We start from the raw sequence: 22,195 nt of genomic DNA on the forward strand, positions 1-22,195 counted from the left end.
CTGCAAGCTCCGGAGTGGCTGGAAGGCTTGAAAATGGGGTGAAATGTCCCATCTTCGAGAAGGGATTCATAGGTACCCAGATGACGGAACAGCCGGATGACATAGGAAAGTCTGTAATAAAGTCCATGACAATATGCTGCCAAGGCACCGAGGGCACAGGAAGGGGTAGGAGTCACCCAGACTACGCATGGTGGGGCACCAGTAGTGTCGGGATATGCGCTGCAATGTCTTTCTCTGCCCAGCATGGCCGGCCACCTTGGCGGAGTGCCCCCATAGTAGAACTCGCCTCTTGTCCTATTCTGATACCAAGGTCTAACCAGGAGGAATTTGGGACAAGTTTACCGGAGCCATAGTAACCATCGTGGATGACTCGATGATGAGTTGATGTTCCTCCTCTTGGTCGGTGGGCAGGAAGAAGCGGGAAAGAGCATCAGCTTTGATATTTTTGTCAGATGGCCGGAAATGCAGAAAATCAAAGCTGGCAAAATATAACTACCACCTTACCGGGCGCGGGTTCAGTCTTTGCGAGGACTGCATATTGGCCTGGTCTTAAGTTCTGTTTAAATAATGACTGGATGGATTTCTCCGTCAAGAAGGAACTGCCCCTCCTTTAGAGCCATCCTAATTGCCAACAACTCTCGGTCGCCAATCGAGTAGCTGAGCTTCGGGTCAGAGAATACCTTGAAGAAGAATTCACAGATTACCATACGGCCAGAGGAAGACTTTTGGGTGAGAACTGCTCCAGCCACAGAAGATGAAGCGTGTACCTCCAGAAAGAATTGTTTGCTCACTTCTGGTTGATGTAATACTGAAGTGTTGGAAAAGGCCTGTTTCAGAGAGAGAAAAGTGTTCTCAGCCTCAGTAATCCATACCTTTGGATCGGCACCCTTACGGATCATAACGGAGATGAGAGCGGTCTGGGATGAAAAATGCGGAATTTTCGGTAGTACAGGTGCATCTCACTAAATTAGAATATCGTCAAAAATTTATTTCAGTTCTTCAATACAAAAAGTGAAACTCATATTACATAGAGTCATTACAAATAGAGTGATCTATCAAGGGTTTCTTTCTGTTAACCCCTTAACCCCCGAGGGTGGTTTGCACGTTAATGACCAGGCCAATTTTTACAATTCTGACCACTGTCACTTTATGAGGTAATTACTCTGGAACGCTTCAACGGATCCCCCTGATTCTGAGAATGTTTTTTCGTGACATATTGTACTTCATGATTGTGGTAAAAATTCTTCGATATCACTTGCATTTATTTGTGAAAAAAATGGAAATTTGGCGAAAATGTTGAAAATTTTGCAATTTTCAAAATTTGAATTTTTATGCCCTTAAATCAGAGAGATATGTCACACAAAAGAGTTAATAAATAACATTTCCCACATGTTTACTTTACATCAGCACAATTTTGGAACCAAAATTTTTTTTTTGTTAGGGAGCTATAAGGGTTAAAAGTTGACCAGCGATTTCTCATTTTTCCAACAAAATTTACAAAACCATTTTTTTAGGGACCACACCACATTTGAAGTCACTTTGAGAGGTCTTTATGACAGAAAATACCCAAAAGTGACACCATTCTAAAAACTGCACCCCTCAAGGTGCTCAAAACCACATTCAATAAGTTTATTAACCCTTCAGGTGCTTCACAGGAATTTTTGGAATGTGGAAGAAAAAAATGAACATTTAACTTTTTTCACAAAAATGTTACTTTAGACCCAAGTTTTTTTATTTTCACAGGGGTAACAAGAAAAAATGGACCCCAAAATTTGTTGTGCAATTTCCCCTGGGCACGCAGATACCTCATATGTGGGGAAAAAACACTGTTTGGGCGCACGGCAGGGCTCGGAAGGGAAGGAGCGCCATTTGACTTTTTGATTGTAAAATTTGATTGAATAATTAGCGGACACCATGTTGCGTTTGGAGAGCCCCTGTGTGCCCAAACATTGGAGCTCCCCCACAAGTGACCCCATTTTGGAAACTAGACCCCCCAAGGCACCTATCTAGATGCATAGTGAGCACTTGGAACCCCCAGGTGCTTCACAAATTGATTCGTAAAAATGAAAAAGTGTTTTTTTTTTTTCACTTTTTCATTGTTCGGGCACACAGGGGCTCTCCAAACGCAACATGGTGTCCACTAACAATTTGAGCTGACAATTTGTTAGCGGACACCATGTTGCATCGCAGCATTGCGGGGGTTAATGTGCTGGGAGCGGTGCGTGACCGCTCCCTGCACATAGTACCGGGTGTCAGCTGTGACAATCAGCTGACACCCGGCGGCGATCGCGCCCGCACAGCCTGTGACTTACTAATAAGGGTCTGGCTCTTAAGTCCCAGGGCACAGACGCGTATTAGCACATCTAATGTTGCTAAGGGGTTAATGTTGATGATTATGGCTTACAGCTAATGAAAACACAAGTCATTATCTCAGTAAATTAGAATACTTTATATAAACCGCTTGAAAAATGATTTTAAAAACCAAAATGTTGGCCTACTGAAATGTATGTTCAGTAAATGCACTCAATACTTGGCCGGGGCATCATCCTTTTGCATCAATTACTGCATCAATGTAGTGTGGCATGGAGGCGATCAACCTGTGGCACTGCTGAGGTGTTATGGAAGTGCAGGTTGCTTTGATAGCAGCCTTCAGCTTGTCTGCATTGTTGGGTATCATGTCTCATCTTCCTCTTGACACTACCCCATAGATTCTCTATGGGGTTAAGGTCAGGTGAGTTTGCTGGCCAATCAAGCACAGTGATACTGTTGTTTTTAAACCAGGTATCGGTACTTTTGGCAGTGTGGACAAGTGCCAAGTCCTGCTGGAGAATGAAATTTCAATCTCCAAAAACCTTGTCGGCAGAGGAAAGCATGAAGTGCTCTAAAATTTCCTGGCAGACGGCTGCACTGACTTTGGTCTTGATAAAACACAGTGGACCTACACCAGCAGATGACATTGCTCCCCAAACTATCACTGATTGTGGAAACTTCACACTAGACCTCAAGCAACATGGATTGTGTGCCTCTCCACTCTACCTCCAGACTCTGGGATGTTGATTTCCAAATGAAAATTGAAACTCTGGGCCTTAGTGGAGTGTGTCAATGACTGCCTTCTGGACATCTGTCAAGTCAACAGTCTTCCTCATGATTGTGGAGAATACTGAAAGAGACTAGGGGACCTTTTTAAACGCTAAGGAAGCCTTTGCAGGTGTTTTTTGTTAATTATTTTAATTTACTGAGATGAATTTTGTGTTTTCATTGGCTGTAAGCCATAATCATCAACATTAACAGAAATAAACACTTCAAATACAGTACAGACCAAAAGTTGGGATACACCTTCTCATTTAAAGATATTTCTGTATTTTCATGACTATGAAAATTGTACATTCTCACTGATGGCATCAAAACTATGAATTAACACATGTGGAATTATATACTTAACAAAAAAGTGTGAAACAACTGAAAATATGTCTTATATTCTAGGTTCTTCAAAGTAGCCACACTCTTGGCATTCTCTTGATGAGCTTCAAGAGCTAGTTACCTAAAATGGTTTTCACTTCACAGGTGTGCCCTGTCAGGTTTAATAAGTGGGATTTCTGGCCTTATAAATGGGGTTGGGACCATCAATTGTGTTGTGCAGAAGTCTGGTGGATACACAGCTGATAGTCCTACTGAATAGACTGTTAGAATTTGTATTATGGCAAGAAAAAAGCAGCTAAGTAAAGAAAAACGAGTGGCCATCATTACTTTAAGAAATGAAGGTCAGTCAGTGCGAAAAATTGGGAAAACTTTGAAAGTGTCCCCAAGTGCAGTTGCAAAAACCATCAAGCGCTACAAAGAAACTGGCTCACATGAGGACCGCCCCAGGAAAGGAAGACCAAGAGTCACCTCTGCTTCTGAGGATAAGTTTATCCGAGTCACCAGCCTCAGAAATCGCAGGTTAACAGCAGCTTAGATTAGAGGCCAGGTCAATGCCACACAGAGTTATAGCAGCAGACACATCTCTTCAACAACTGTTAAGAGGAGACTTTGTGCAGCAGGCCTTCATGGTAAAATAGCTGCTAGGAAACCACTGCTAAGGACAGGCAACAAGCAGAAGAGACTTGTTTGGGCTAAAGAACACAAGGAATGGACATTAGACCAGTGGAAATCTGTGTTTTGGTCTGATGAGTCCAAATTTGAGATCTTTGGTTCCAACCACCATGTCTTTGTGCGACACAGAAAAGGTGAACGGATGGACTCTACATGCCTGGTTCCCACCGTGAATCATGGAGGAGGAGGTGTGATGGTGTGGGGGTGCTTTGCTGGTGACACTGTTGGGAATTTATTCAAAATTGAAGGAATACTGAACCAGCATGGCTACCACAGCATCTTGCAGCGGCATCCTATTCCATCCGGTTTGCGTTTAGTTAGACCATCATTTATTTTTCAACAGGACAATGACCCCAAACACACCTGCAGGCTGTGTGAGGGCTATTTGACCAAGAAGGAGAGTGATGGGGTGCTACGGCAGATGACTTGGCCTCTACAGTCACCAGACCTGAACCCAATCGAGACGGTTTGGGGTGAGCTGGACCGCAGAGTGAAGGCAAAAGGGCCAACAAGTGCTAAGCATTTTTGGGAACTCCTTCAAGATTGTTGGAAAACCATTTTGCGGTGACTACCTCTTGAAGCTCATCAAGAGAATGCCAAGAGTGTGCAAAGCAGTCATCAAAGCAAAAGGTGGCTACTTTGAAGAACCTAGAATATAAGACATATTTTCAGTTGTTTCACACTTTTTTGTTAAGTATATAATTCCACATGTGTTAATTCATAGTTTTGATGCCTTCAGTGTGAATGTACAATTTTCAAAGTCATGAAAATACAGAAAAATCTTTAAATGAGGTGTGTCCAAACTTTTGGTCTGTACTGTAGATCACTCTGTTTGTAATGACTCTATATAATATATGAGTTTCCCTTTTTGATGATGTTTTAATTTAGTGAGTTGCACCTGTAGTTGGCGAATACAAGGAATCACTACACTGTGTTCCAAATTATTATGCAAATAATATTTTCTCAGATTTTCCCAAATTACCTATATGAATTGCAGTCATTGTAATTTTCCAGTCAAATAACTATTAGAGTACAATTGAAAGTTTTTTGTACAAACTGCCTATGATAACAGTATATTTTTAAAAAAATAAAACACTCAAACTGCACTCAAAATGCATGTTCCAAATTATTATGCACAGCAGAGTTTTCAACCTTTTCATTTTAATAAAGAACAAAAAATGGTCATTTTTGAAATTATAAGCATTAGCAGGTTATTAGAAACTGAAATCAAACAGTTTTCAACTCAAAACTTTATTCTAGGTGATGTAACATTTGCACATAGGACCCCTTGTTCAAAAGGAGCTTCTGAACTCTCTCGTCCATTGAATTTGTCAGGTTTTGGATGGTTTCTGCTTCAATTGTTTTGCATGAGGACAGAATACCCTCCCAGAGCTGTTGCTTAGATGTGAACTGCCTCCCGCCATCATAGACACTCCTTTTGATGATGCTCCAAAGGTTCTCAATGGGGTTGAGTTCAGGGGAGCATGGGGCCCACACCATAAGTTTGTCCCCTTTTATGCCCACAGCAACCAGAGATGCAGATGTGTTATGTGCAGCATGAGACGGGGCATTATCATGCATGAAAATGATCTTTGTATACTTTGCGGGTTGATATTTTTAAAGTGATATCCCTTCAGGGGAATTTCCAATATATAGGCCCCTCAAAGGCACTTCAAAACTGAATAAGTCCCTAAAAAAATAAGTTTAGTACATTGCCCTAAAATAATGAAACCTTGCTGCTAAACTTTTAACCCTTCTGACAAAAAAACTTGAATTATTTTGACATTGTAAACATAAGGTAAATGTTACTTATTCACTTTTTTATGTAGTATAACTATTTAGTTTTTGTGTATAAAAATTCAGTTTGAATATTATAAATTGTTTTTTTTTAAAACTTGTATAAATAAAAGTGAAACACATTGATTTAAATTTATTACTAATATAAAATACGTTCCAGGAAAAAAAACACTGTGATAACAGGGATAAGTTGAAAAATTCCATGGTTATTATCAAAATAAAGTGACACGTCAGATTTAAAAAATTGGGCTTAATCACAAAGAGGTTAAAATGGCTCCTTCCATGGGCGGAACGGTGGCGCAGTGGTTAGCATTGCAGCACTGAGGTCCTGGGTTCAAATCCCACCAAGGACAACATCTGCAAGGAGTTTGTACGTTCTCCCCATGTTTGCATGGGTTCCCTCCGGTTTCCTCCCACACTCCAAAGACATACTGATAGGGAATCTAGATTGTGAGCCCCGATGGGGACAGCGACAATAATGTATGTAAAGCGCTGGGGAATATGTTAGCGCTATATAAAAATAAATATTATTATTTATTATTATTCTTCCCAATGTGAATTCTCTGATGTCTAACAAGTTGTAATTTTATAGTAAAACATTTCCCACATTCTGAACATGAAAATGGCTTCTCTCCTGTATGAACTCTCTCATGTTTAACAAGATCTGATTTATTAGTAAAACATTTCCCACATTCTGAACATGAAAATGGCTTCTCTCCGGTATGAACTCTCTCATGTTTAACAAGATCTGATTTCTTAGTAAAACATTTCCCACATTCTGAACATGAATATGGCTTCTCTCCTGTGTGAATTCTCTCATGGATAAGAAGAGATGATTTATCTGTAAAACATTTCCCACATTCTGAACATGAATATGGCTTCACTCCTGTGTGAATTCTCTCATGAGTAAGAAGAGATGATTTAACTGTAAAACATTTCCCACATTCTGAACATGAAAATGGCTTCACTCCTGTGTGAATTCTCTCATGTATTTCAAGATGAGATTTTAAATTAAAACACTTTCCACATTCGGAACAAGAAAGTGGCTTCTCCCCTGTGTGAATCCTCTCATGTGCAACAAGATAAGATTTACAATTAAAACATTTCCCACATTCTGAACATGAAAATGGCTTCACTCCTGTGTGAATTCTCTCATGTATTTCAAGATGAGATTTGAAATTATAACACTTTCCACATTCGGAACAAGAAAATGGCTTCTCCCCTGTGTGAATTCGCTCATGTATTTCAAGATGAGATTTGAAATTAAAACACTTTCCACATTCAGAACAAGAAAATGGCTTCTCTCCAGTGTGGGATCTCTCATGTACAACAAGAAGTGATTTCTTAGTAAAACATTTCTCACATTCTGAACATGAAAATGGTTTCTCTCCTGTGTGAATTTTCTCATGTGTAACAAGAAGAGGTTTGTTACTAAAACATTTCCCACATTCTGAACATAGAAATGGCTTCTCTCCTGTGTGAATTCTCTCATGCCCTACAAGATGTGATTTCATAGCAAAACATTTCCCACATTCTGAACATGAAAATGGCTTCTCTCCAGTGTGGGATCTCTCATGTACAACAAGAAGTGATTTCTTAGTAAAACATTTCTCACATTCTGAACATGAAAATGGTTTATCTCCTGTGTGAATTCTCTGATGTGTAAAAAGAGTTGATTTAATCGCAAAACATTTTCCACATTCTGAACATGAATATGGCTTCTCTCCTGTGTGAATTCTCTCATGGGTAAGAAGAGATGATTTATCTGTAAAACATTTCCCACATTCTGAACATGAATATGGCTTCACTCCTGTGTGAATTCTCGCATGAGTAAGAAGAGATGATTTAACTGTAAAACATTTCCCACATTCTGAACATGAAAATGGCTTCACTCCTGTGTGAATTCTCTCATGTATTTCAAGATGAGATTTGAAATTAAAACACTTTCCACATTCGGAACAAGAAAATGACTTCTCCCCTGTGTGAATTCTCTCATGTATTTCAAGATGAGATTTTAAATTAAAACACTTTCCACATTCGGAACAAGAAAGTGGCTTCTCCCCTGTGTGAATCCTCTCATGTGCAACAAGATAAGATTTACAATTAAAATATTTCCCACATTCTGAACATGAAAATGGCTTCTCTCCTGTGTGAATCCTCTCATGTGCAACAAGATAAGATTTACAATTAAAACATTTCCCACATTCTGAACATGAAAATGGCTTCTCTCCTGTGTGAATTCTCTCATGTATTTGAAGATGAGATTTGAAATTAAAACACTTTCCACATTCGGAACAAGAAAATGGCTTCTCCCCTGTGTGAATTCTCCCATGTGCAACAAGATAAGATTTACAATTAAAACATTTCCCACATTCTGAGCATGAAAATGGCTTCTCTCCTGTGTGTGAGCTTTCATGTACCACAAGATTTGATTTAACAGCAAAACATTTCCCACATTCTGAACAAGAAAATGGCTTCTCTCCTGTGTGGGATCTTTCATGTACCACAAGATTTGATTTCAGAGCAAAACATTTCCCACATTCTGAACAAGAAAATGGCTTCTCTCCTGTGTGAGTTCTCTTATGTTTAGAGAGATTGCTTTTATCTGTAAAACATTTCTCACATTCTGAGCATGAAAATGGCTTCTTCCTTGTGGACGCTCTTTGATCTTCCCCACTTCTTATGCTAATTTTATATTGCTTAACAGTCTGTGATGAATTAGGAGATAGTTCTTTGCTATGAAGGGCTGAGGGTATATCTGAGATGTTGCTATGCTCCTCATATGTTTCTTGTGAAATGCTATCATCTTCTGCTTTGAAATACGAACATATCCGATGTCTTTCGGAGCTGCTGGTACAATGATCTGCAAAGAAGAAAACGGATTGGATTTTTGAACAAAATAACTTTAAAAATCATATTCATCTAAATATGAAAATTACAAATTTAGGAAAAAGTTAAAAATTCCATACAAATTTATAAGGTAGGCAACAACGCTCTATTAATAACTGACTAAAGTATCATTTACATGACGTGACGATTGCAAAGAATCAACTGTACTAATATTTGTTCAAATCATTGCCCGGTGCAAACATGAAACGTCAAAGAATAAATCATTTGTCATGGATTGCATATTTTATACAACCATAAAAATTATCATTGTCGGCAGCGCATTTCTTTGTGTAAATAGAGGATGTTCTGCAATGATAAAAATGCATGAGAGAACCATCATTGCTACATCACAATGAAAGCCAATAAGCACCAATCAACTTCCTATATCATCAATCAGTTATATTCTCCTTGCAGCCGCTCACTTTCAGTCTTCAATGGAAATAGACGGTTGTAGCAGTCATCTCTATCTGAGCAGTGACTGTTAGAGCTAACTGCACCTCCTCAATGACTAGAAGAAAGCGGCTACAGAGAAAATATAACTTCAGTTTCTCCCAGTAGCCGCTCTTCCAGTAAAATAATCTAACAAGATTTAAATACTATTTACCTGCAGATTACCACTATAACTTTACAAAGGCAGATAATGGCCTGCAACAAGCACTGTTAGGTCATATGAGAGCATATTTCTTCTCTCTCCCCATCGAGAACAGATAGACACATGGCCGGACGTTCATGACTATAGAGGATTCAGGAGAGACATCGGACAGCAGACTCAGCTATAATTGCATGTTTTCACTAACATCACTAATTACATGTCTGTGGCCTGAACTGTTCTTGAATAATGAACAATAATTAGGTTCCATCAATTGCATACCCCAATGTGTGCTGTGGAAGTTATGTTTACTGTTCAGTGACTACCTCAAGCCGATCACTAGCACCCCAACTTCCATGTGACAGAACCCAGGACACGCTCATATTGTACCACTCGTGTTACGGGAAATGCTCAGGTATCAGTGCTATTAGGTGGTGTCCGTCTCATACACTCCCTGCAAGCTATATGCAGAGGAGAGGAGCAGTATGGTCGTGTATTAGGAAGTCATGGCATTGGCGCAAATATAAGGCAATTTTCTGCTTTCTATTATAATCTAATTCTGGCTGTGACTATGAAGCAATTACTTTAAAACTTTTTTAAGCTCTGCCTGGTTCAGCATATCAAATAGGTTACTTAGGTTATATATTAATAACCAGAGCCATGATGGATATTACATAAAACACTAAACGAGATACCTATTATCTCAGTCTATTCTTAAATTCATATTCTTAAATCTCAGTCTATTCTTAAATCCATCCATATCCACCTCCCATTGAGAAAGCTACACGAGAAACGCGCATCAGGGCAGTGCTGGTGGGCTCTATTGATCCTCCCTTACCAAGGGTAAGCAACACCATTTATAAACTATTTTCTCTGTGTCACTATATGTTTATGGCTATTTGGCCTCTTATCATACATAGCTCCCTGAGACTGGTTGTATAGATGTACTGCATACTGTATGCTGCTTGACTTGTTGGATCCACTTGCTGCTCTCCACTTTGATTCCTCCTTATTTGGCATAGTTGTATTTAATGGTAATTATTTTTAATGTGAATTTTTTGAATAAATGAGTATTTTAATCTTATTAGTGGTTTATGGTTACTCCATTTTTTTTTCTTCGTCTTGCTCTTAAATCCATATTGGAAGCCAGAGAAACTAGGAGTTTTTTGTGCAAAAGTATCACAAAGTCTTTATTAAATACAAATATATACATAGAAACAAACGGACAAAATAGATAAAAACAGTGTGCATAAGGGCCAGTGTCGAGAAAACCCCCCTTAAATAAGACCAGTCAGAGGTAATACATAGCTCTTTGCAAGGTATAGACTGGGAAAGGGAATTCATTAGGCTAGTGGTAGGAGGTTGACCAAGGTAATATATATAGATCAAATGATAGGAGTGTAAGCACACAGTGTGCCACTAAAATGCAAAATGCCAGGGCCACCATCAGCAAGTATATCAATATCAGAATGATTAAACCAAAAGCCTTAAGCCCCCGTCTCACATAGCGAGATCGCTGCTGTGTCACGGTTTTGGTGACGCAACAGCGACCTCACCAGCGATGTCGCTATGTGTGACACTTTGCAGCGATCAGGCCCCTGCTGTGAGGTCGCTGATCGCTGCAAAGTGTCCTGGACCATTTTTTGGTCGTTGCTCTCCCGCTGGTCAGCACACATCGCTGTGTGTGACCAGCGGGAGCAGCGATCAGGCTGGTAACCATGATAAACATCGGGTTACTAGGGGCACACGCGCACCTAGTAACCCGTTGTTTATCATGGTTAAGAGCCTGCTAAAGTGAGCGGTAACCTCCAGCTCACTGTAGCAGAGTGGTAACCATGATAAACAACGGGTTACTAGGTGCGCGTGTGCCCCTAGTAACCCGATGTTTATCATGGTTACGAGCCTGCTAAAGTGAGCGGTAACCTCCCGCTCACTGTAGCAGAGTGGTAACCATGATAAACAACGGGTTACTAGGTGCGCGTGTGCCCCTAGAAACCCGATGTTTATCATGGTTACCAGCCTGCTCCTGCTTCAGCAGGCTCGTAACCAGGAGCAGGACATCGTGGAAAGATTCTTTCCACGATGTCGCTGCTCCCCTGATCGTTGGTGAGCCTGCCTGTTTGACAGCTCACCAGCGACCACATAGCGACGCAACGATCCCTGACAGGTCGTATCGTTGTCGGGATCGCTGCAGCGTCGCTAAGTGTGACGGGGCCTTTAAGCTGCTTACCCTAATATCCCACAGGCCCCAGACCGGTGACTGGGGTGATTTAGCTTCTTCCCAAAGCGCGTTTTGCGTTGCCTGTGCGCTGCTTTCTCAAGAGAAGTAGTGGTATTGCCCTTCCAGGACCTTAATGTGTCATAGCAACCGATCACATGGGAAACTATGTGATCGGGAGCTGGCCAATGGCACTGTTAGATTCGGCGCATGCGCCCTCGGGAAGCCACGCCCCCCCACACGCACCGGGCAGTCAACCCATAGGAGGCGTGTGCTGCTCTGGAGAGAACCGCCACAGCGCCTGCACGGGCAGAACAGACGCTGGACCGAGGCAGGTGAGCGCAAGTCCAGAGGGCGCATGCGCACCACAGCGCCACCAATGATACATATATATAGAAATCTAACAGGCCTGTCTAACACTGCAGTTATAAATGTAGGTAACATCCATAGGGGAAATAGTATGTGTATAAGAAGAATTACAAAAGAAAAACAGAGCACTGCATAATATAATGTTCATGAATACAGTACACATCAGAATTCTTCCAAAGCTTTTTGCAGGTATTCCAGACCAGAGGATTCTTCCAAAAGGAGCAATAAGGCAAAAGCGATGACCTGTTAAAAATACCAAACAAGGATTAAATCCTGGACAAGAAAATGAAAAAATACAAACAATAAGAACGAAGTGTTGGATAAAGATGTAATAAGGACAACACATGACAAATCACCAAAACACCTAACAAATAAAAATTATCTATATATATAATCGTCTTATCCCGTCTGTCTGTCTGTGTGTCTGTCCAGGAAATCCCGCGTCGCTCATTGGTCCGGCAGCAGCCAATCAGCGCCGCGGGATTTCTGAAAAAAGATGGCGGCCGTTAGCGGCTCATCTGCGGGACGGAGCTGAGCGGCGATGCAGCCGGGAGATGAGAGCCGCGAGGCGCTCATCTCCCGGCCGGCAAAAGCAGAAGGAACCCGACCGCCGGACCAATCTGCGGGACGGAGATGCAGCCGGGAGATGAGCGGCGCGAGGCGCTCATCTCCCGGCCGGTAGCAGCGGATGGACCGCCGGCGTCGCTGACCTCCATGTGGAAGGGAGGACCGGGGATCGGCGCTGCGGGTCGGGATACTTCTGCTGCGAGCGCCCGCTCATGTCCCGGGTTCTCGCAGCCGAAGTAGCCGCACAGGCAGCCGCTCCCCGGTCCTCACCAAGACGATTCGATGATTGGTCGCGGTCTTCGGACCCGACCAATCACTGATCTTAGCGCAAAAGTTAAATACCGCTGTGCTGATTGGTCGCGGACGCTGCCCGCGACCAATGACCGATTTGGGCGCCACATTTAAATATCGGCCGCGACCAATCAGCACAGCGGTGTTTAAATGAGGAATCAAGATCGGTGATTGGTCGCGGCCGATATTTAAATTTGGCGCACAAATCGGTGATTGGTCGCGGGCCAAGACCGCGACCAATCACCGATTTGTGCGGCACATTTAAATAGCGGCCGCGACCAATTGGATGTCAGCGCCGCTCCCTGGTCCTCCCTTCACACCCTAGCCGCATGGATGTCAGCGGCGCTGCCTGTGCGGATACTTCTTCTGCGAGAACCAGGGACATGAGCGGGCGCTCGCAGCAGAAGTATCCCGACCCGCAGCGCCGCTCCCCGGTCCTCCCTTCCACATGGAGGTCAGCGACGCCGGCGGTCCATCCGCTGCTACCGGCCGGGAGATGAGCGCCTCGCGCCGCTCATCTCCCGGCTGCATCTCCGTCCCGCAGATTGATCCGGCGGTCGGGTTCCTTCTGCTTTTGCCGCGACCAATCACCGATTTGGGCGCCAAATTTAAATATCGGCCGCGACCAATCAGCACAGCGGTGTTTAAATCTGGAGCCAAGATCGGTGATTGGTCGCGGCAGATATTTAAATTTGGCGCCCAAATCGGTGATTGGTTGCGGGCAGCGCCAGCGACCAATCAGCGATTTTTAACACAAATGTCCGGACCTTTGTAACACCATGCGGATACTGTGGGGACATCAGGGGCTAGGGTGTGAAGGGAGGACCGGGGAGCGGTGCTGCCTGTGCGGATACTTCTGCTGCGAGAACCAGGGACATGAGCGGGCGCTCGCAGCAGAAGTATCCCGACCCGCAGCGCCGCTCCCCGTTCCTCCCTTCACTCCCTAGCCACTGATGTCCCCACAGTATCCGCATGGTGTTACAAAGGTCCGGACATTTGTGTTAAAAATCGCTGATTGGTCGCTGGGCGCCAAATTTAAATATCGGCCGCGACCAATCACCGACCTTGGCTCCACATTTCAACACCGCTGTACTGATTGGTCGCGGACGCTATTTAAATGTGGCGCCAAAATCGGTGATTGGTGGCGCCCAGCGTCGGCGACCAATCAGCACAGCGGTGTTTAAATGTGGAGCCAAGATCCGTGATTGGTCGCGGCCGATATTTAAATGTGGCGCCCAAATCGGTGATTGGTCGCGGGCAGCGCCAGCGACCAATCAGCGATTTTTAACAGAAATGTCCGGACCTTTGGAACACCATGCTGTGGGGACATCAGCGGCCAGGGTGTGAAGGGAGGACCGGGGAGCGGCGTTGCGGGTCCGGATACTTCTGCTGCGAGCGCCCGGTCATGTCCCGGCTTCTCGGAGCAGAAGTATCGGCACAGGCAGCGGCGCTGACATCCATGTGGAAGGGAGGACCGGGGAGCGGCGCTGACATCCATGCGGCTAGCGTGTGTAGGGAGGACCGGGGAGCGGCACTGCGGGTCCGGATACTTCTGCTGCGAGAGCCCGCTCATGTCCCGGCTTCTCGGAGCGGAAGTAGCCGCACAGGCAGCCGCTCCCCGGTCCTCACCAATACGATACGCTGATTGGTCGCGCCCTCCTGACGCGACCAATAAGAGATTTGAACGCTGAATTTAAACACACTGTCCGCTGCTTAGGAACACGGCGCGCGACATTTAAAACCTGCTTTTATGATTGGTCCCGGACGCCGCCCGCGACCAATCACAGATTTCCGCGCCAAATTTAAACACGCTCTCCGGCCAATTACCGCAACATTTCAAATATCTACGCCACCTTCGGGAGATAGCACGGCTAACTCCGCCCATGTGGTCATGTGACTCACAAAATGCTCATAACGTACTGAGCAGGTTTTCTCTGTCACACTGTGCGAGGGACTTCTGTCACACTGTGCGAGGGACTTCTGTCACACTGTGCGAGGGACTTCTGTCACACTGTGCGAGGGACTTCTGTCACACTGTGCGAGGGACTTCAGTCACACTGTGCGAGGGACTTCTGTCAGGTTTACTGAACACGTTCTGCTAGTGACAGCGCGCTGAAGAGATACTTCTTTACGCTTCCTGTTTTATAATGGGTCGTAAGCGAAAATACGCCACGGAGGAAGACCGAAAAGCAGCAGAAGCAGCAAGAAAACGACAACGTCGAGAGCAACAGGCACCACAACATACTGCCGCCAGACAAGCCCAGGATGCGGAAGCTCACAAAAACCGCCGGGAACAGGAGACACCGCAACACACTGCCGCCAGACAAGCCCAGGATGCCGAATCTCAACAAAAACGCCGGGAACAGGAGACACCGCAACACACTGCCGCAAGACAAGCCCAGGATGCGGAAGCTCAAAAAAAACGCCGGGAACAGGAGACACCGAAACACACTGCCGCCAGACAAGCCCAGGATGCCGAATCTCAACAAAAACGCCGGGAACAGGAGACACCGCAACACACTGCCGCAAGACAAGCCCAGGATGCGGAAGCTCAAAAAAAACGCCGGGAACAGGAGACACCGAAACACACTGCCGCCAGACAAGCCCAGGATGCGGAAGCTCACCAAAAACGCCAGGAACAGGAGACACCGCAACACACTGCCGCCAGACAAGCCCAGGATGCGGAATCTCACCAAAAACACCGGAAACTGGAGACACCGCAACACACTGCCGCCAGACAAGCCCACGATGCAGAATCTCAACAAAAACGCCGGGAACAGGAGACACCGCAACACACTGCCGCCAGACAAGCCCAGGATGCGGAATCTCACCATAAACGCCGGGAACAGGAGACACCACAACACACTGCCAGCAGACAAGCCCAGGATGCGGAAGCTCACAGAATAATTCGGAAGCAGGAGACAACACCACACACTGCCGCCAGACAACCACAGGATGCGGAATCTCAACAAAAACGCCGGGAACAAGAGACACCACAACACACTGTCGCCAGACAAGCCCAGGATGCGGAATCTCACAGACAACGTCAGAAACAGGAGACACCACAACACACTGTCGCCAGACAAGCCCAGGATGCGGAATCTCACAGACAACGTCGGAAACAGGAGACACCACAAGACACTGCCGCCAGACAAACACAGGATGCGGAATCTCACAGACAACGTCGGGAACGTGAAACACCGCAACACACTGCGGCTAGACACGAACACGATGCAGAATCCCATAGACAATGTCATCTGAATGAATCTCCAGAATCCAGGACAAACCGAGAACAACACGATCGACAAATTTATCAAAAAAGAATGCTCTACCAACTAAGGCAAACCCAGCAGAACATTCAACAACTTGCACGTTACGTAACAGACAATGAAACTATCATTATTCAACACTACTGTGGGAAGATGAATGTAGTTTGTTCAAAATGCGAATCTATGAATCTTATCGAGGAAAAACCATCTGACAATCAGTTTACTCAATGCTGCCAAAAAGGAAAAGTGATGCTACCAAGATGTCACTGCTCAGATCTGTTTGAGCAGTTGATGAAAGGAACGCATGAACACAGTAGAAATTTTATGGAAAACATCAGAAGTATCAATAGTTCTCATGCGTTTGCTTCATTTGGTGCCAACATTGCACCGCCCCCTGGATTCGGACCGTATTGTTTTAAAATTCATTGCCAGATCTACCACCGTACTGGAACACTTCACCCAGAACTAGGACAACCACCAACATTTGCACAATTATACATCTTTGATCCAAATGAGGCTACAGAACAAAGGATGAACCGAAAAGAAAATGAAAAGTGTAATGCAGAACTGATGAACCTAATTGCCGTACATTTACAAACAATCAGCCCATTTGCTGCCGCATATCGCATGCTAAAAGACGTTGAAGCTGAGGAGGAACAGAGAGCTATACAAAATGGGACGGAAATGCCTTCTATTATCATGGCCATTAAACAAGAACGTCAACAAGATCCCCGATGTTACAACAAACCACGTGTAAGTGAGGTCGCAGTTGTTTTTCAAAACGATGATGGAGAGCCTCCTTTTCAAAGAGATATATTAGTCCATCTTAAGCCAGACAAAAACAACCCTTTCATTCCTAAAACAACGGATTAGCATTTTGCACAGCAACCTTGATGCTCTTCTGTATCCGCTATTCTTTCCAAGCGGTGATCAAGGGTGGCATGAAAACCTACACCAGCAAGGAACTTCAAGAAGAATTACACAACTACAGTACTACAGTTTTCTTCTGTCTGTGCGAAATTACTTCAATCCTATTTTAAACGGTGGGAAACTGACACAACAGTACTTAGTAGACGCATGCGTTAAAATTGAAGCAAATCGGCTCAATTTCATACGAAGGAATCAAAAACAACTTAAAGTTGAAGACTACTGCGTTCTTCAAGAACATTTGCAAAAACAATCCATTCAAAAAGGAATTCCAATTGGAAAAACAGTAATTCTCCCGTCGTCCTTTGAAGGTAGCCCCCGCAACATGCAACAGCGTTATCAAGATGCAATGGCAATAGTAACAAAGTATGGAAGACTTGACATTTTTTTAACAATGACCTGTAATCCTAAATGGCCGGAAATTACAGAAAATCTACAACCCTGGCAGCAAGTTGAACACAGGCCGGACTTAGTTGCACTCGTATTTCGACTAAAACTCAGCAGCCTTTTTGAAGACATCAAAAAAGGCCTTTTTGGAACAGTCGTAGCAATGGTACACGTCATAGAGTTTCAGAAATGAGGTCTCCCACATGCGCATATACTAATTATTTTAGACGCGGATTCCAAGTTTCGCACGGAGGATGAAATTGACAACATAGTGTGGGCTGAAATTCCTAAACAAGAAAAGTATCCTGAACTGTATAATATTGTAATCTGTAATATGGTTCATGGCCCATGCGGTGTAGCAAATCCAAAAAGTCCATGCATGGAAAACGGAAAGTGTACAAAAGGGTTTCCAAAGCAGTTGAAACAGCACACTGTTAAAGATTTGGACGGCTACCCATCCTACCGGAGACAACTGATTGATAACATTGTACACAACAAAAAGATTATAAATAACTCATGGATAGTTCCATACAACCCGTACTTATTAAAACGCTACAACTGTCACATCAACGTTGAAATCTGCGCTTCAATAAAAAGTGTTAAATGTAGCGTCGGCGTCCCTGCCTCCTGCTAGGCAGGGACGCTGTTCCCCTCACCTCTCTGCTCCGTGCCCGGCGTCTTCCTCCCGCTCTGCTAGCAGCGCGCGCTCCTTCCCGGCCACGGTGCTTAGGGCGCACGCGCGCTCCCCCTCTCTTAAAGGGGCCGCGCGCGCCGTCCTAAGGAGTCCCCGGCCAATGGCCGGAGGACTTCACCATATATAAGGCACCTCCTCCAAAATGGAGGTGCCCGAGCAATGTTGTAGCACAGTTCATCACTCTGCTTCAGCCCTCAGGTCCCGTTTCCAGTTACCTGCCAGTTTCCTGTCTGATACCTGCCTGTCTCGTGTCAACCTGCTACTATTCCTGCGGTCCGACAGTCTGCCTACCAGCCCTGCCAGTCTGTCTATGGATCCGTCTGCCCGCTCACCTGGGAGCGCACATCTGCTACCTGCCTGCTAGCCTACCTGGAGGCTCCGCCGTCACGTGCTGTGACCACCAGCCTGTCCAGAGACTCTTGCCCGCTCACCTGGGAGCGCTCACCTTCTACCTGTCTGCTAGCCTACCTGGAGGCTCCGCCGTCACGTGCTGTGACCACCTGCCTGTCCAGAGACTCTTGCCCGCTCATCTGGGAGCGTCCACCTGCTACCAGCCTGCTTGCCTACCTGGAGGCTCTGCCGTCACTTGCCGTGACCACCCGCCTGTCAAGAGACTGTCCCGGTCACTTGCCGTGACCACCTGCCCGTTTACCCAGAGACTGTCCCGGTCACTTGCCGTGACCACCTGCCCGTTTACCCAGAGACTGTCCCTGTCACTTGCCGTGACCACCTGCCCGTTTACCCAGAGACTGTCCCGGTCACTTGCCGTGACCACCTGCCCGTTTTCCCAAAGACTGTCCCTGTCACTTGCTGTGACTACCTGCCCATCTTCCCTGGGCGCCACCCGCTTCCTTACAAGGGCCGCCCCCTTGTATAGTTGCTCAGAGGTTCCGCCTCCCAGACCCGTTACATTAAATATCTTTTCAAGTACATCTACAAGGGGCATGACAAAGCTAACGTCGAAATCCAACAAAAAACAGTCAATCACGATGAATCATCACGGTTTGTTGATTCAAGATATGTCAGTGCTCCAGAAGCTGCTTGGAGAATATTTGCATTTCCAATGCATTCACAGTCCCATGCCATTATACGTTTAGCTATTCATTTACCAAATCAACAGCAGCTTTATTTCTTTGAAAATGCTCAAGTCGAAGATGTCTCCAAAACTTTAAGTACAACGTCAACATTAATGGAATGGTTTTTGCTGAACCAACGTGACGAAAAAACAAGGCAGTATTTGTATCGAGAGATTCCAGAGCATTACGTTTGGAATAAAACTTGGAAGCCAAGACAACGAGGACTTAGCAGAATAATTGGACGCATGTATACTGTTAGTGTCAAGGATCAAGAAAGATATTGCCTTCGGCTGTTACCACTGCATGTCAAAGGAGCTAGAAGTTACGAAGATTTGAAAACAGTTAATGGAGTATTGCACGATACATTTAAAGCTGCAGCTTTGGCTTTAGGACTTCTATTGGATGATACTATGTGGACACTTACTTTAGAAGACGCAGTTACTCTACATATGCCTAAGAAACTTCGTGAATTGTTTGCCTACATTTGTGTCTTTGGACCGCCTACAAATCCGGCTCAACTTTGGACAAATTTCAAAGAACATATAATTGAAGATTACTGCTTACGTCTTCACAACAAAAGTGGAAATTGTCACAATTGCGAATCTTATGCCATGCAAGATGTCCAAAATATCCTACTACTGCATGGAAAAACGTTTTCAGACTTTAATTTGCCACAGCCTGCAAGTCAAGTTGCACAAATTCAAGAGTATGACGAAGCTTATGAATTATTGTTGGCAACAGAGAAGAAAAACTCCTTAAATCAAGAACAACGGATTGCATATGACACTATTGTGAGCGCTGTAGAAAACCAAGCCGATCCAACGCCAAAATGTTTCTTTATTGACGGTCCTGGAGGCAGCGGTAAAACATACCTCTATGAAGTTTTAATGCATCACGTTAGAGGATTAGGAAAAGTCGTATTGCCATCGGCTACAACAGGTATTGCAGCAAACCTTTTACGAGGAGGTCGCACTATGCATTCACTCTTTGGGATACCAGTTCCGGTCAATGAAATCTCCGTTTCCAGAATCAAACAAGACACATTTGCAGGAAAACAGTTGAACAGTGCAAATCTTTTGATACTTAATGAGTGCACCATGGCGCCCAAATATGCTTTGAGCTTAATTGACAGACTTCTGCGTGAAGTTATGACTACAAATATTGCTGAAAAAAATGAAATTCCTTTTGGAGGTAAAGTTTTTGTCCGTGACGGAGATTTTAGGCAATGCCTTCCAGTTGTACCGAATGGAACAAGAACAAATATTATCGAGTCAACCTTAAAAATGTCAGACCTTTGGAAAGAGTTTAATAAACTACAAATAATTAACAACATGCGATCTTCTGACCCAGAGTACAGCAACTGGCTTCTTAAACTTGGTAATGGTGAACTGAGCAATGAATATAACCTTGGAGAAGACATTATTGAAATACCAGAAGACATGGTGTGCACTGACTGCATCGTAAGTGATGTTTTTGGACAACGCGTTGAAATAGATGTAAACGACCAAAGCAGTGTTGAGAGGGCCTCTTCCTATGCAATTCTCTGTCCCAAGAACGATGACGTAGCTCTGCTAAATTCCCGTGTGATGGATAGAATGCCTGGAGACTATAAATTGTACAAAAGTGATGATTCGGTGGATGTCGACAACGAAGATGAACGAGAGCATTATCCAGTTGAATTTTTAAATAGTGTTACGCCATCAGGAATGCCATCCCATAGACTACAACTTAAAGTTGGAGCAATCGTAATGTTGCTTCGGAATCTAAATACAAGAAATGGTCTATGTAATGGAACTCGCCTTATTGTTACTGGACTCCATTCCCATATAATTCAAGCAACAGTGATCACTGGATCTGCAAAAGGAGAGGAAGTGTTCATTCCACGCATTGATTTATGTCCTTCAGACACCGGTCTTCCATTTAGGCTTCGAAGTCGACAGTTTCCAGTAAAACCAGCATTTGCCATGACAATAAACAAGTCACAAGGTCAAACTCTACAACGTGTTGGCATATATTTACCGGAGCCCGTTTTTGGACATGGACAACTCTATGTTGCATTTTCAAGAGTTAAAATGAGATCCAATGTCAAGGTGCAAGTTTTGGATACCCATTTACAAGGAAAGTTGCTTACAGATAGTCCAAAAGTATTCACCAAAAATGTCGTGTACAAAAATATTTTAGGTTGATATTGTTAATAAATAAATTCTAGGGTCATACTTCTTTTGTCCGATGATTTATTGTAAAATATTGTTACATATTCATGGAATAGTTTATATATTTTGATCATCTGTTTAATAATTTTGTTCAGTTGTATTAAGTTCTATAACCAATAATAGTTAATAAAGTATTATTCTGTGTATTCATTGTATTATTGTTAAATCTTCATACCGGCATCTGCAGCATGTGCTATTAAAGTGAATGCAGATTTGTGCCTCTCCACTCACTTAGTCCCGGCGTGGAAAGCAGCGAATCTACAGACAGCAGCTTATCACAGCAGTATCTGAGAGCGCGTGCTGTGCCTCACATCCTGCGAGGAGCTGCTGAAAACAGGACAGACAATGCTAGACCAGAGAAAGGAAACAAAGGGAGGATTAGGGTTTAGTTTTTGAAATGTGCTGTGGAGATGGGGGAATGAGTAGGTCATACAAAACCAGGATAAGGGGGCCATACAAGCTCAGATGAGGAAGGCGTACAATCCAAAATAAGTCAGCCATACAAACCAGGATTAGAGGAATGAAGCAGCCATACAAACCACATTGACTGACCGCGCTGTGGATGCTGGATGTGACATGATGAGGGATAACCCCGCCCACAGCCCGTCATTCACTGTGGTACGCGTAACAGCAGACCCCTGGCTGCAGCCACAAATAGTCGTGATGTAAGCGGAAGCAACAGCCGGCTGCAGGCGGGAGAATTACGTGCTGCCTGAGCGTCGTCAGCGATGTTGTCACAAGCAGGATTGACAACATGACGTAATGACAAAATTCATTAGGGGCACCGAGGGGATACATTGTGAAGTTAATTAAAAGT

The 22,195-nt window shown here is 44.2% G+C and overlaps 1 protein-coding gene across 4 annotated transcripts in view; it reads right to left on the minus strand.

The window, feature by feature from the left end:
- Positions 1 to 6,007: 6,007 nt before the first annotated feature.
- The window catches only part of LOC141162313 (uncharacterized), a 71,633-nt gene continuing 55,445 nt past the window's right edge, over positions 6,008 to 22,195 (minus strand). For 2 of the 4 annotated variants that reach the window (XM_073648291.1, XM_073648292.1), the window contains exons 3-4: positions 12,114 to 12,197; positions 6,008 to 8,752 (exon numbers count right to left, since the gene is read on the minus strand). In XM_073648291.1, the coding sequence (XP_073504392.1) occupies positions 6,420 to 8,752; positions 12,114 to 12,197 (2,417 nt within the window). In that variant the 3' untranslated portion in view covers positions 6,008 to 6,419. The remainder of the gene's footprint in view (positions 8,753 to 12,113; positions 12,198 to 22,195) is intronic. The other 2 variants (XM_073648293.1, XM_073648294.1) reach the window with 1 other exon arrangement.

Source organism: Phyllobates terribilis, unplaced genomic scaffold, assembly GCF_046119375.1.
Source record: "Phyllobates terribilis strain yellow unplaced genomic scaffold, ASM4611937v1 Scaffold_9__5_contigs__length_417890890, whole genome shotgun sequence".
In the NCBI taxonomy this organism is placed as follows: Eukaryota; Metazoa; Chordata; class Amphibia; order Anura; family Dendrobatidae; genus Phyllobates; species Phyllobates terribilis.